The following is a 15,282-nucleotide window of genomic DNA, read 5'->3' as shown; positions in this document are numbered from 1 at the left end:
TTTCTATAGTACTCTAGATTATAGGATACTCCAAAGTTTTACCGATTTTTAGTCTAAAACACAAAAACTAAGAATTAACGGTTGCAAAATACTATAGTTTTTTTTTTATCGATTGAAAGCTACTGTCATAACTTTCAGGAGGCTACACCAACAGTTGCAAGCCTAAATGTCTATCTAAACTTCTGTTTAGTAAGATTTGCATGAATGAGTCTGAGTACAGTTTTTTAAAATCAATTAAAGGAAGCTGCAAAAGTAATTGAATACGCATTATAATTTGAATGTATGTATTTGTACACTGCATGAATCATTGTAAATTGTATATCGTATTGAATACATACATATTATAATTTAAGAGAAATCATACACTATATGAATTATGATACATAGTGTATTCGGATTGGATACATGTAACAACCCTCCTACATTTTACTTTCTTTCTTTCCCAAAGCGAATCCTTCCCCCGATCCACAGCCACAGCAATTTACTTTCTTTAATTTCTTTGCTTTCCAGCTTTTATCCTCCCAAAGACCAAAGCACTCCTACTACTAGTCTACTACAAATCTCGAGTTCACAGTGTGTACCCAGCTGTAGTTGCATGTCGTTTTGCACTTCACCACTCTCTCTCTAAAAAAAGCTTTCACCTACCCAAGATTCATATTCCTCTTATTTCACAAAATCAGAAGATTCAGATCGTTGAAATTTGATTAAACAGCTAAAATTATTATAACTTTTAAAATGAGCCACTATTTGTAACATTTTAATTAAATTTTAATGGTTCGAATGTGCTGATTTTATAAATTAGGAGAGATTTGAAAAGATCCATTTCCAAACTTTTCATGCACACAGAGAACCACTTTATTCCTATTTTATTTCTTCCGCGTATCAAATCTTTCCCAGATCCCTACCCCAAAATAGTTACCTTCGCACATCACACATCGGACCCACTTCCTAACAACAAAGACTACACATTCATTCTCCGCTATATAAACTCCCCAAACCCCAACCAAAGATTCAATCTTTTACCACCCAACATCATCAAATTCCAAAACCAACAATACCCAAAATTTCAACCCAAATGGCGAGACTTGGTCTGATTTGCCTCCTCCTTACTGGGTTCCTTCTGGTTTCTGCAATGGCTGCCGACAAATCTGATGACTTGGGCAGAGAAACAGAGCACTCTACTTCCATTGCGGCAGAGCCGTCCGATACTGAGAGCATGGAAGAAGGCGAGGTGGCGGAAGCTCCTACTTTCCGGCGTTTGGGGCCTGCTGAAAAGAAAGCTGATAAGTCGGTGGCTGGTGGAGGGATTATCATTGGCGGGCTTGTCACTACCATTTTTGCAGCTGTGTTCTGCTACATTAGGGTCACCAGAAAAAGGGGTGTGATTAATTAAGGTCTTCTGATGGATTAGATGAGATTATATGAGGATTAGTGTAAAGCAGTGAAGAGGTGATTTTGATCCGCACAGATACATGAGAATTAGTGATCTAGTTTAGATTAAATTTATTTTATGGGTTTAATTATGAATGTGAATATTATCAAATGTGATTTCTATGAAAATATCAGTATTCTTTAGCTTCTGCATTTGAATTCTCTAATTGTTTGCTTGTCCCTTTTCCCCTTTTTTTTTTCCTTCTCTATTTTTTTGTTTTATCAAAATATTACTAAATTTTTATATGAAATCGTAAATAGAGAGGGAAATGTATCTCCGGTTTCTATGAAATGGATTAACTGCCACCGTAATATCTTTAATCTCTAATATAAAAATGTCTTACACATGCCTTTGTATTTGTAACGTCACGGTTGCAGTGAACTCGTGCGGTGGAACTAAGAAGGGTGGACTTGTTTTCTTCCCCTCTAAGCAAAGAAAAAAAGTTTCCGAGAAATCTGCTGGGAAATCTTCACCCAAAATATAAAGCTAAATTTTCAATTCACTTGGTCTGCAAAAAAAAGGAGCCAAAAGCTGATTGTGTCATGGCTCATGGGGTTCCAAAAGAAAGAGCAAAATTATAGCGTCTGCATTGCGTCGCGGACACAAAAAACTCGAGTCCTCCAAGACAGTGGGATATTTGCCAAACCACATGATTTCGCATATAAAATTAAAGAGTCGTCGGGTCGGTGCCTCTGTTATGCTGCAAGCCTGCAGCCACCTTTGCCAAAGCTCAAAACTCAAAACTCTGCGTTTTGTGAAGATGACGGTGCTGCATTTAGTTTATTTTTCCCGAAAATAAAGGAGAAAATATTAAATTTGTTAAACATTTTTATGATATTTTATGTGCATGAAGTTGTTCTTCCTGTGGAGGTTGTATCAGAAATGAAGGCGGAACCAGCCAGGTAGATAAATAAATATATGAGAATAATCTATGGAGATTGGAGATGGTAACCTAACGGAGACTGAATCTTTTGAAAAAAGTTGGGAGTCAAAGAAGAAGTAGACAAATACTCCAGGTGTTCACACGTGAAGCAGAAGACCAAAATCTTTGTTTTGGAAGTAGAACTACATATATTCCTCTTTCCTGCTACTTTTTCTCTCCGTCACTGCTTTAATTTCTTTCACTTTATTTGTTTGCTTAACGTAGTCATAGTAGCTTAATCGGATGTTCTTGTGCTAAGCAACATTTTATGATACTTCTTAAAGTATATTATTAAGGAGTTATAGTAATGTGAGTATGATAATGCGAGTTAGAACTGATTGTAGTGTTTGAAATTTGTCTGAAACGGTCTTATTAAAGAGTTAAAAAGTTGTTCTAATTAGTTTGAGATTGAAACTTTGGACGAATCATGTTACTTAGCAATTGGATTGGAGTTGTGTGTTAGATTTCTAAGTTGATTTTAATAGGAAAATGCACGGTTTGGCCCCTCACCGATCTGGAGAGATATTTACATGCCCCCTTACGCGTGACGAATTGAATTTAGATCACAATCTAATAGATACAGGTTTGCAATCAAGTCCAAGTCCAGCTAATTTAGTGAAGAAACTAGGGACACAACCTTTGAATATTGGCATTAATATCCACTAATCCTGTATTTGTGGTTGTTAAGAAATAATCATGTGTCTTCAAAATGCTTGGAGGTCTGTCTTTGTCACTAATTTATTGACAATTACAATTATTCATCTCCAATATTTAATTTAAAAGGGGAAACTTTTACCAAATTGAGGTTTAGGTAAGACCAAGCTTGCACAAAGTGTTAGCTCAGAAAAGACCTATAACCAAATAGATTTCAGACATTCTATGATATCCAAGATTTAACGTCAATGGCACTTTAACTCAACGATGATATGTATTTTGTAATTTTTAATAAACTTGAAAAGAAATGCTAAGGAAACTTTCAAAATGAGGTTATCTTTGGAGTGAGGCCGAGTATTACTAATTCATCAATGTGAACTGGTGACAATGTTAATGATGCAGAAGCATACACATGTTGTGAAGCACGTAGGACAATATTTCCGAGAACATGCATTTGGCTTTTCGAATTGAATAATGCTAGGAAGATTAAATTTTTAAATAAAAAGTATTTTGTATTCTAGATGGGGATGAAGATTATAATATAATGAACTGAACTAAAAACCGAGTGCAGTTTGAGAGAGTTTTCTCACTCTTGTTCTTGTTCTATTAACTCCGATATTCCACGGAATTAATGAGGTATAGACATCCCGACGATCATTGGCCGTTATAGCTCAGAGAATCAACAATTTTTGTGTGGTAAACTTCTTGGCATTCTTGTGTTGATTCGTTATAGCTCATAGAATCAACAACGTTCGTGTGGTAAACTTCTTGGCGTTCTTGGTGAATCAACACGAGGTTTAGGATGTAAAATCTGGTATTGTCCTTGACAATCGACGAATCCGCATGGAAAAGTTACGAAGTTCGTGTGTTTCTGTTTTAACATCCATTCCCGGACTTATTAATCAACCCACTCGCGTTTTGCTCGCTTCCAAATTCCTTGGCTTGTCATTCAAAACTCATGGTGAAAATCATCGGCAGGGAAAGAATCAAAGAAACCAACTCAAGAAGCATTTTGTGAACCATCGACTTCAAACAAATTGTGAAACTATGTTCGTGTCCAAATTCTCAAAACCAGTGCTTCAAGACTGACAGAACCTAAGAATCTGTAACTAGGTCGGACTCAAGAAAACCAGATGCCGATATGAACGATAACCTCGGGCATCAATCATCACCAACCCGCCAATGAAGATGTTATCGTCTATGTTCTTGAGTCAATTCACATTCAGGTGTTGACATAGATTCTCAAAGAAGATGTTATCATACATGTTCTCAGGCCAACTCACATTCAGCACACATGCTTGTTTCCAACAAGAAGAACATCCTAAATTGCATATATCATTAAGATCCTTACAATCGAAGAGTGCCTAGCATTTGTGATCTCAAGCAGACAAAGAAAGAGATCAAACGAACACAACTAAAACAGAGAAACTTGCCCGAAATGACGAGACTTGAGAGGAAAGCAAAGCGTACATCGCAGCGAAACCATTCGCTCTCAATGCCATGCTTCTCCACAAGGGTTATAAACTTAACCTAGATCCGTTCGAGTTCATACGCGGTTGCTTAATCCGCTTTCAAATCACAAATTCACAGTATAAGTAGCTCACTAACCCCAGATCCTAAAAGAGAAACACCAATTCACACACAAACAAGAAATCGAATTCGAAACATATGACATAAACATGTAAAGCAAAGAGAGAATTACCAAAAGGAAATTAAGGTGAAAGCTTAACTTTCATAATAATCCTTGTCATTCTCAATCCAGTCAATGTAACATTAAGAGCACCAACAAACCTTGAATTCGTGAACAAATCCACAATCTCCCTAACCTCCTCATCCCCACATTCGTCCACAACCACCACACACACCCCGCCGGCCTTCACCGTCCTCTCCATCTCCGCTGCGAACCGGTTCGGAAACAACGCCTCCGCGAAATGCGCACTGAATCCCAAATTAAACACATTATCGAAGTAAGGCAAGTTATGGGGATCCGCCCGGCTCACCAGCGGAGGCGACTCGAGGAGCTCAATTCCGGTGACGTCGGCGACGCCCAACTGGGTCAGCGCCATGACCTCGTGGCCGGCGCCGGCGGAGACGCAGAGGACCTTGGACTCGTTGTGCAGGAGACCCATTTGATAAAATGCGCGAAAGAAGTTGGAGAAGGAGTGGACCTTGTTCTGCCAGGTCTTGGTGGACCAGAGGCGCTTGTTCTTCTTGTGGAGAGTGAGGACCACGCGCGGCGAGGCGTCGCAGGAGGATTTGGGGAAGCGGAGGTGGGGCTTCGGCGGAGAGTTCGGCGCGATGCAGGTGTCGGGGGTTTTGAGGAGGAGGAAGACGAAGGCGACGGTGCCGATGAGTATGGAGACGTAGGAGAGCCTCTTCAGGAAAATCTCGATGTGCCTCTCCATAACGGAGGAGACCGGAGAAAGCTTTGTATCTATGGAGGTCTGAGTAGAAAACTGGATCTCGAATTGCTAAATTTTGACTATTTTCACACACGTGGAGCATTCATGCAATGCTATTGAGTGATATACCTAGAGGTGGATTGAGTGTCATACCTAGAGGTGGGTTATGGCTAAGAGCAGTTGGGGTTCGTGAGATGTTGATGCGGTGGGAAGAGACTAAAGCGGTTATACATAGGACAAAGTTTTCTATAACCGTGTCGTCCACTAGCGGAGCTAATGCGGGGGCATTGGGCTCCCTTGATCCCAATAACTTTGTGAACTTTTCTCTTTATATACATATATAATTTTTTTTCCCCTTATAATAGCACTGCAACATCACTAGCAACATAAAGTTGCTATTGCAATCTTGGTTGCGTGGGCCACAATGGCCAACAAATATTGACCCAAGTTAGGTCACCCAACATGGAATATGTGAGCCCAGTGGCCCAAGTTGGTGTACTTGCTAGTGAAATTAGTATGATTTTACATGTTGCGTATGTTTCAGTTGAAAGAGCTTTTTTGGTGGTGAAAATTATGAAGAATCCACATCGTAATAGGATGGGTAATCAATGGTTGAATGATAGTTTGGTTGTATACATTGAGAAAAAGGTATTTGACTCTATTAATAATGAAGTTGTAATACGATGTTTCCAAAATATGAGAACACGTCGTGGACATTTATAAATGAAAGTATGATAGATTTTTGAAAGCCATTTTTTGACCTCGTTGTCTTAAATTCCTGATTCCACCTTTGGTGGAGTCGCACTCGAATGATGTCATGCTATGTGTAAATTTCTCTTCATATAGCAAAATTGGACTAGAACGTTACATGGAAGTGAACCTGTTTCATGTAAGTAATTTTTACTTGTAAAGTTGACAGAAGTTATCAATTGGACTTGATTCACAAACAAGATTAAATACGGTGGCCAAATTGGAAAAAAAAAATAGAACTATAGTGACCAGAATTGCAATGGATCCAAAATACAGTGGTCCTAAATTCATAATACCAGTGGAAAAACGCGGCTATGTCGTTTTGCGCCTTTAAGCTTAACATCAGCGTCGTCCCTGAGATGGCTCTCGCAAGGAGAGTCTCTCTCTTTCCCCTTCCCGCCAAATTCCTGACGTTGGCTCCCAAAACGGCGACGTCTCATGATTTTGAAACTCCGGCGTCGTTTTCATTCACCTTCCTCCGTCACTACTGTGCGTCTCCTCTCCGTCTAGACCCATACTGCTACGACGACCAACACCTCCGTCACGGCCACGACCCGGACTCCTTCTTCGCGTCTCTGATCGATAGTTCGACCCGAAAGAGCCAGTTGGGTCAAATCCATACCCAGTTAGTTGTATTAGGTTTGATAGACAGTGGCTTTTTGATCACCAAATTGGTCAATGCAAGCTCGAATCTCGGGTATATTTGGTACGCCCGCCAAGTGTTTGATGAATTTACTGACCCAGATGTGTTTCAGTGGAACGCGATCATTAGGTGTTATTCTAGGCACAATGTGTTTTCTCAGGCTATAGAAATGTATTCTAGGATGCAAGTAATGGGTGTCAGTCCAGATGGGTTTACTTTTCCTCATGTGCTTAAAGCTTGCAGTGGCATGCCGGACCTCGAAATGGGTCGACGGGTTCATGGACAGGTGTTTAGACATGGGTTTGAATCAGATGTGTTTGTGCAGAATGGTCTCGTGGCGTTGTATGCTAAATGTGGTCGAATAGATCGTGCTAGGGCTGTGTTTGATGGTTTAGCTGAGAGGACGGTTGTTTCCTGGACTTCGATGATTTCGGGGCATGCCCAGAATGGCCAGCCTTTGGAAGCTTTGAGAATTTTTGGTCTGATGAGAAAATTGAATGTGAAACCTGATTGGATCGTTCTTGTTAGTGTTCTAAAAGCTTATACTGATGTAGAAGACTTGGGACAGGGGACATCTGTTCATGGTTGTTTGATTAAAATGGGTCTTGAATTTGAACCTGACTTGCTCATTGCACTCACGGCAATGTATGCAAAAAGTGGGCAGGTGATGGCTGCCAGATCGTTTTTTGATCAGATGCAAACGCCGAACGTAATACTGTGGAATGCTATGATATCTGGTTATGCGAAGAATGGTTATGCTAACGAGGCTGTAGAGCTATTCCGGGATATGATCACAAAAAATTGTAGAACAGATTCAATAACAATGAGGTCTGCTATTTCTGCATGCGCCCAGGTGGGTTCCCTTGACCTAGCAAAATGGATGGACGATTATATCAATAAAAGTGAGTATAGAAATAATGTCTTTGTTAACACAGCCCTAATTGATATGTATGCAAAATGTGGAAGTACCGATTTTGCTCGAATGGTTTTTGATAGAACGCCTAATAAAGATGTTGTGGTGTGGAGTGCAATGATCGTGGGCTACGGATTACATGGTCGAGCACGAGAAGCCATCGATCTTTTCCATTCTATGCAGCAGGCAGGAGTGCCGCCCAATGATGTCACCTTCCTAGGGCTCCTCACTGCATGCAACCATTCAGGCCTTGTTGAGGAAGGATGGGAGCTGTTCCACCGCATGGTAAACTGCGGGATTGAGCCTGGAAACCAACATTATTCTTGTGTGGTTGATCTTCTTGGACGTGCAGGCCGCTTGGATCAAGCTTACGATTTTATCAGAAAGATGCCAATTGAACCTGGTATAAGTGTATGGGGAGCACTTCTGAGTTCATGCAAGATTTATCGTCATGTAACTTTGGGAGAATACGCTGCAGAACAGCTTTTCTCTATAGATCCATATAATACAGGGCATTATGTTCAACTCTCAAATCTTTATGCTTCAGCCCGTTTATGGGATCATGTTGCAAAGGTACGAGTATTGATGAGGGAAAAAGGACTGATCAAGGACCTTGGACATAGTTTGATTGAGGTCAATGGGAAGCTTCAGGCATTTCATGTGGGAGACAAGTCTCATCCAAGGTCTAAGGAAATTTATGAAGAGCTCGAAAGTCTGGAGAGGAGGTTGAAGGAGGCAGGATTCATCCTGCATACAGATTCTGTTCTGCATGATTTGAATCATGAAGAGACAGAAGAGACACTTTGTAATCACAGCGAGAGGCTGGCAATTGCTTATGGCCTCATCAGCACTGCTCCAGGAACTACACTTCGGATAACCAAAAATCTTCGAGCATGTGTGAATTGTCATTCAGCAACCAAGCTAATATCGAAGCTTGTCAACAGGGAGATAGTTGTTAGGGATGCAAAGCGTTTTCATCATTTCAAGGATGGATGTTGTTCCTGTGGAGATTACTGGTGAAGGGGAAGGTCTGCAGTGAATCTCTTTTCGGGTTCAGTTACAGCTTCACACAAGGATAAAAGCTAGTTCATCGTCCATCTAAACCCGAATCCAGTTCTTAGTTGAGGGTGGAAATGGAATGGCAGTCTTCGATCGATTCATTTGTCTACTCAGAGTTTACAAGGATGATCGCCGAAGCAATTTACATGGAATCGATTGGGCATGTGGTAAACTCCCAAAGAAGGGGTTACAGGAAGCAACGCTGGAAGTCGAAGTCTTGGGCTGCAATCTCTCACAATGCATAGAATCTCAACAAAATCTCTCACGATGCTTATCTATTACATTTCAACTAACAAAGAATTTCAATCAAATTTGATTAATTTTGTTTTAAAATATAAGCGATATTCTTATAGGATAGTGTTATCTATACACTTATTTTTATTTAGTACACATCCCTCTGAATTTTCGACCGTCAGATCGAATGAATTGAAGAAGATCAATGACAAAAAATTAATGGTGTGTAGAAAGTAAAAATGAGTTTATGAATAGTACTATCATTCTTATAAGTGCACTAAGAAGAAGGGGAGGATTTGAACTCGGAATGTAGTAGGTTAAAAGAAAAGATTCTAATCATCAGCCACTATGAGAATCCATCACTTGCAATTTGATTACATCATTTAACAATAAAAAAGAAATTAAGATCATTCTAACAAATTTTCTAATCTTGAAGGAAAAAAAAAAAAAAAAAAGCCTAAACCTAAAAATGCTTTATAAATTAAGGATAAATTTCACTCAACTACCTTCAAGTTTCTCAAAATTCTAAATTTAATACCCTTATTTTTTTCCGTCTGAACGTCGCTTTCATACTTTAATTTTAAATTTTATGCCATTTTCAGATTTATGTTAGTTTTTCTCTCAAGTACTTCGTTAACTAACGATGTGACGAAGTTTTGACTCACCTGTCATGCCATCATTTAACACAACTTGACATGCCCGATCCTGAAATTCCTCTAACATCAGGGTAGGCACGTGCTGGGCGACACCTGAAGGTGACGAAACCATATTAGGATGCATGAGAACAACGAATATAAATAAAAGTTATGAATTAAAATACAATGAATATGCAACTTAGGAACTTGTTCAGAGTATACAACTAATCTAAAATACTAAAAAAAATTAATATAAAATTGAATGAATAAGAGGATGAGTCTTACACCAAGAGGACTCGCAGATGCCGATGTGGAAGTGCTCTGACACCGGGATTGTACGCCTCGATTCTAAATCCTGAGGGGGCGCAAAACAAACATGAGTGGACCAAGTTGATGTATATATATAATACTAAAATAGTTATCAACATACTAACCACCAAAGTTTTATGAAAACTTAATAGCATAATATGTAATAGGTTTTCCGAAAACCCTAGCATTGCCATATAACCTTCAAAACATATAACATATAAAGTGTGCTAAAAAGTGGTATCATATCGCCCGTAGGCACTATATATCTTGGCCCGAAGCTAGTACATATATCTACCTCGGCCCGAAGCCATCTACATATATCTCCCTTGGCCCAAAGCCATCTACATATATCTTTGCCCGTAGGCAGAACAATTACCACTAGATACGCACAAAATCATTGAACATAGTCTTTCCAAACATAGGTATATATCTCAAAACATCTTCATAGCATATAATCATCCATCATATATACTACAAAGAAGTGTAAAAATATGTTCATAAATAGTATATAGTCATCCATCATCTATACTACAAAGAATATAATTTCAATAAAGTATGGTAATCCAAAATATTTTCAGTAAAACATGATAATCGTAAAGTGTAAATCTAATTTACTCATAAAACGTAACCATTAAATCATGCTTTCTATGTATGTATTTCTACTATTAAAACATGCATTTTAAAAAGGAGTCCACTCACATATACTTCGCCACCGAAGAGCCATGCAAACTAGCGAAGACGAAAGTGCCACAAATAATTGTCCCTAAGCACATAAAGGGTCCAATTAGTAAAACTCCACTTAAACAATTGAATTTCAGAAAACGGATGTCATAAACATATTCAGGACGTCGAAAAACATAAGGGGGGGCCTCGGGTACCTTTACTCGTCGTCGCACCCTCCGCTATGCGCCGCCATGGGTCGTTGGAAAATTCACCAACACCGTCGTGGACGATGGCGCATATGCTCCACGCGCGGGCATCAGCAGGCACCCATGCGCCGCACACGCGACGCGCGATTGAGCTTAGGGTTTGGATCCGGGTTGGGTCTGAGCTTTGGGCTTGGGTCCAAAGGGTTTTGGGCTTCGTAACCGGGTCGGGTTCCAAGGCCTAAAGGCCTTGGTTCCAAGGAACTGGGCCGCAAGATTCACTAGGCTGAAGGCCTGTTTCACACAGCCCGAAGGTTTAGTTTGGGTTTGGGCTCAGATGCAACTACTCGAAGCCCCAATTCTGTATGGCCCTAAGGGTCTGGTTCCGTAAGGGTTTGGTAGGTTAAGGGTTTAAACATAGGTTGGGCTTGAAGGCCCGGGCCAAAGCTTTAGGCTAAAGGGCTTGGGCTCCAGGTATTGGTCGAACGACCCGTTTCTCGTCGGGAACGAAGGCTAGAGCCTCATGAGCTCCGATTAACAACGATCGGCCAAACTAACTTACGATCTAACACCCAAAATAAAGGTAGAGATGAGAGGGAGTGTTTATTACCTAAGATTCGCCGTGAAACGGCTGGAGGTGGCCGGACTTGGACTTGGGCATGAATGTCACGGGCTCATCGAGCCTGAGTTCTTGGTCTCGCCAAGCTTCACAAAGACGAATGAGAGGAAATGAGGGTCTAGTCGACGGAGTTGGGGGGTGCTGTCATCGCTGGGGTGCTTCGTTAAGTGTGTGGGTGTAAGTCGATTGGAAAAGGGAAAGGGAGAGTGAGTTGAGAGAGATCCGAAAGTGAAAGAGTGAGAGTTGACAAGGGGAGGAATGAGGGAGAAGTAAGTGAGGGTTTGCCACATGGCAGCCAAGGAAGAGAGGGGAACTAGGGGACCAAAGCAAGGGGGACCCCTTGGACACACCATTTAACACCAAAAAGCAATATTTTAAACAAATAAACCCTAACCAAAGTGAAAGTACAGAAATACCCTTCCGTTCCGTAAATTACGGGACGGGTTGTCACACAACTTGTTTATGCCATGCCAACGGAGATATATTTTCATATGCTCATAACACAAGTTGATACATAACGTGTTATAATATAAATAGAGAAAAATATATATTTTTAGTGTTGCTCTATTTATATTATGACACCTATATTATAACACATAGTATATGGCGCGTGGTGTTAGAAAATGGTGAGTTTGTGTGATTGTGTGATTGGGTAGGGTGAAATTATCCATAGCCTCTCTGGGCCTGGAAGGATGGATAAGTGTGGCTTGTCACTAGTTGTCTTCCTTTTAAAAGAGGAAAAATAAAGGCATTTAGTATTACAGTCTAGTGATATTCTTCTTCACTTGTAAGTGAGAGGTTTTAGGTTCGATTCTCGCCAAAGGCGAATTTGAACTACACTATTACTAGCTTATTATGAGGCTTAACCCTTTAATATAGATAATATTGTTTGTTAAAAAAAAAAATGTTTTTTTTGGGTCACAGTAAAATGCAAATTACCAATTAATAATGCTTTTCCGATTGCAGAAACATTTTACACGGGAGAGGAGATGGAAGAAGAAGAGGCAAACGATCAAAACCGAAGCCTAAACGATCTGCCGGAGGACCTCCTCCTCCGCATCCTCACCTTCCTCCCCACATTAGCATCCGTCCAAACCTCCATCATCTCCCAAAAATGGCGCCCTCTCTGGTCCCTCGTCCCCTCCCTCGATTTCAGATTCGAACTCTTCCCGCCGCGCGAGCTGCCGTTGGACACTTGCCAGTTCTACGCCGAGTTCGTCGACCGCGTTCTAATTTCCCGCCCCAATTCTCCCGTCCACACTTTCCGCCTCACTTTCATCTTCCACGATCACTACCACTCCCACGTCGACTCCTGGGTGCGATCCGCCGTCACCCACCTCCGCGCCCGGGAGCTCCACCTCGACTTCTTCATCCACAGAGATTTTCATAACGACGAAACCCATAATTACCATTACGATTTCCCTTTCTCTTTTCTGAGAAATGGGTGTGTTGAGAAATTGAGCCTCACGCGGTGTTTTCTCACTCTGCCGGCGAAATTATCCACCATGCGGTTTTGGACGATTCGGTCCTTGCTTCTCGATATGGTTTGTTTGGAGGACCAGATGATGAATGATTTGATATTGGGTTGCCCTAATTTGGAAGATTTGGAGCTTCAAAACTGTTGGGGACATCATCACTTGAAGATATGTAGCAAAAGGCTCAAGAGGCTGGCATTTGGGTTCTTCTATGATTCCGAAATCAGAGAGACTGTTTCGATTGATTGCCCAAATCTTTGTTCGATTACCTTTGATTGCTGTAGCTTTTACAGGTTTGCCCTGAAGAATGCTGCGTCCCTGGTTTATTTTCGTGTCCAGATTGTGAACATAATGGAACGTTACTATGACTTGTGGAGCAGGACGGTTAAGCTAATTGAGCAAGCGCCTAATCTTAAGCATCTCGATGCACTAAATTGGTGGTTTAAGGTAATTTTTATTTATTTATCATCTCTGTGCTGATCAAACAAAGCTTTTCGATCTCGATCATGATTTTTTTGTTTGTAGTAATTATGTCAAAGATTTGAGTAATACGTAGCAGTATGGTTGGTATTCTGATCATGTAGAAAGCTTCTTATAGTCATAGATAGGTTAAATTCTTGTGTTTTCGGATTTGGTGATATAGCCGTGTATTTTCGAATGAGATTGATAGAGACAACAACATGATAGATAGTGAGGCTCTTTAGCTTGTCACTGAATCTAAGAGTCGACTGAAAGATGGAAAAGGTAAGTAGTTGTGAAACTCTCCTCAGTTTTGTAAGCATTTGGTCTAGACCGAGGGAAGTGGATACCAATTGGTCATTAGGTTTCTGCTGTTGGCATTGTGACACCATAGGTGAGTCTGTTAAGAAACGTAAAACTTCACTCAGCTTATTGTTCCTCATTGCCTGCAGTGCAATAGGTTTTTAAACTCATAACAGGTATGGAGCTCTCATTAAGAACGGTGTGAATGTGAGATAGTTACATGATATGCGACTTTGTTAAGATAATTTAAACCTCTCTTCACTTTGGGTATGGAGTTCTCATTTGGAATGTATCTTTAGTCACTTTCTAACTTTGTCCACCTCACTTGTGTGCAACATTACATTCTTAGATAATTTTCAGATGGTCAATCTCTTTGCTTTAACCTCCTTGAACAGGGGATTTTTCAAGTTTCATTTTTTACTGCTCAGCCTCTTTTGCCTTTTTTCTCCTACATACGATAACCACTGGTTTGTAATGGGCTATGTTGTTGAACATCTTCTTATATTCCTAATCGTTTTCTTTGCATATGCCCTCAGTTTCTGACATCAACGGACTCCTTCCCCGAAAGTTTTATGCTCCACAATCTGAAGTTCTTAGAGCTACAAACAGGATTTACCAAGCATGATCTCATTGGCATGGCTGCACTACTTAAACATTGTCCCAATCTGGAGACAATGATTCTAGAATACCCTTTCAAGTCCGGGGAAGATGTGAGTATTTTTACAAACATAACTATAGCAATGCTTGATGTTTCAGTGTTACTATTGCTTATCATTCTTTTTTATGTTCCTTGCTGCACATTAAAACTTGATGTTCTAATTTCCAGGAGAGTTTACCAGAAGAGTTGTCGGATAAATCAGTTGAGTTTAGCATCCCAAGTCTCAAGCAGGTTACAATCAAACCGTATACAGGAACAGAAGATGAAGGTAATTTTGTGAAAATCTTGACTGAGCAAGGAGTTGTCCTAGAAAAGATTGTACTTGTTCCTGGCCAAGTTGGCGAGAACGGAATAGTTCTGATGCAGGTTCCCCCAATCGTTCTGTATAAAAAGGATTCACAAAGTTGGAAGTACTCTCTCCTCCGCAACGCCAGATGTACTCTGAGCTTTAAATTGGGAATCCATCGGCTCAGCCCGTTTCCGTGTTATTTCTTAGATTAGATGATAATTGCATAGATCAAATGTTATCTGGGGTTTGATTACGATTATCTTCCGTTTTGTTTCTTCATAGAAATGGCATGTTTTTATTGGAGATAGTAGCTAGGGTTGCAAAACGTTTCCATCATGTTCCCCCTTTCATTTTTTGATTCCACAAGAATTGGTATTGTTTACATTGCCATTTTTTTACGACATACAATGGGATAATCTATACGAATTCATCAATCCTTTAAAAAAAAATCATCTAAACATGCGCAGGGGGAGACTATGAACTTTGAATCCAGCGAGTTAAAGAGAAATGTCCTATCTACTAGGACAATCCGTTATTTCAAACCCAACCCGTTTGATACTCAACAAGAAATCTAGTTGTATACAGGTTTTAATGAAAAATAGGTACTTAAGAAAAAGTACCAAGCCCAACCCGTTTTCTTTGGACTAAGCTACAATTTGT

At 40.3% G+C, this 15,282-nt stretch overlaps 4 protein-coding genes across 5 annotated transcripts; 3 read left to right on the top strand and 1 right to left on the bottom strand.

Annotated features, from left to right (window-relative positions):
* The first annotated feature begins 1,075 nt into the window (after positions 1-1,075).
* Positions 1,076-1,393, top strand: LOC137740411 (uncharacterized). The gene has a single exon (XM_068480288.1). The coding sequence runs from the start codon at positions 1,076-1,078 to the stop codon at positions 1,391-1,393; it is 318 nt and encodes a 105-aa protein (XP_068336389.1).
* A 2,896-nt stretch (positions 1,394-4,289) lies between these two features.
* On the bottom strand, positions 4,290-5,609 carry LOC137740820 (uncharacterized). Of its 2 annotated transcripts, XM_068480627.1 has the most exons (2): positions 4,800-5,609; positions 4,290-4,624 (listed from the first exon to the last, which is right to left on the bottom strand). In XM_068480627.1, the coding sequence occupies exons 1-2, from the start codon at positions 5,411-5,413 to the stop codon at positions 4,612-4,614; spliced, it is 627 nt and encodes a 208-aa protein (XP_068336728.1). In that variant the 5' UTR covers positions 5,414-5,609; the 3' UTR covers positions 4,290-4,611. The 2 variants fall into 2 exon arrangements, with proteins under 2 accessions (XP_068336728.1, XP_068336727.1); XM_068480626.1 differs by lacking the exon at positions 4,290-4,624 and having other exon boundaries at positions 4,718-5,608.
* An 886-nt stretch (positions 5,610-6,495) lies between these two features.
* Positions 6,496-9,186, top strand: LOC137740908 (pentatricopeptide repeat-containing protein At3g12770). The gene has a single exon (XM_068480712.1). It carries the CDS (start codon positions 6,520-6,522, stop codon positions 8,734-8,736), a length of 2,217 nt encoding a protein of 738 aa, XP_068336813.1. The 5' UTR covers positions 6,496-6,519; the 3' UTR covers positions 8,737-9,186.
* Positions 9,187-12,403: 3,217 nt separating this feature from the next.
* LOC137740363 (F-box/LRR-repeat protein At3g58900-like) lies at positions 12,404-15,025 on the top strand. Its single transcript, XM_068480233.1, has 3 exons — positions 12,404-13,360; positions 14,212-14,385; positions 14,502-15,025. The coding sequence occupies exons 1-3, from the start codon at positions 12,428-12,430 to the stop codon at positions 14,832-14,834; spliced, it is 1,440 nt and encodes a 479-aa protein (XP_068336334.1). The 5' UTR covers positions 12,404-12,427; the 3' UTR covers positions 14,835-15,025.
* Positions 15,026-15,282: the final 257 nt, after the last annotated feature.

The sequence above is a fragment of the Pyrus communis genome, chromosome 7 (assembly GCF_963583255.1).
Source record: "Pyrus communis chromosome 7, drPyrComm1.1, whole genome shotgun sequence".
Classification (NCBI taxonomy): domain Eukaryota; kingdom Viridiplantae; phylum Streptophyta; class Magnoliopsida; order Rosales; family Rosaceae; genus Pyrus; species Pyrus communis.
This window is presented reverse-complemented; position numbering and strand designations above follow the sequence as displayed.

Excerpts from the sequence above, each read along its gene's own strand:
- LOC137740908 (XM_068480712.1), top strand. The coding sequence starts at position 6,520 with ATGGCTCTCGCAAGGAGAGTCTCTCTCTTTCCCCTTCCCGCCAAATTC.
- LOC137740820 (XM_068480626.1), bottom strand. The coding sequence starts at position 5,413 with ATGGAGAGGCACATCGAGATTTTCCTGAAGAGGCTCTCCTACGTCTCC.
- LOC137740363 (XM_068480233.1), top strand. The coding sequence starts at position 12,428 with ATGGAAGAAGAAGAGGCAAACGATCAAAACCGAAGCCTAAACGATCTG. Across the intron at positions 13,361-14,211 it reads CACTAAATTGGTGGTTTAAG|TTTCTGACATCAACGGACTC; the intron begins GTAATTTTTATT and ends ATATGCCCTCAG. Across the intron at positions 14,386-14,501 it reads CTTTCAAGTCCGGGGAAGAT|GAGAGTTTACCAGAAGAGTT; the intron begins GTGAGTATTTTT and ends TCTAATTTCCAG.
- LOC137740411 (XM_068480288.1), top strand. The coding sequence starts at position 1,076 with ATGGCGAGACTTGGTCTGATTTGCCTCCTCCTTACTGGGTTCCTTCTG.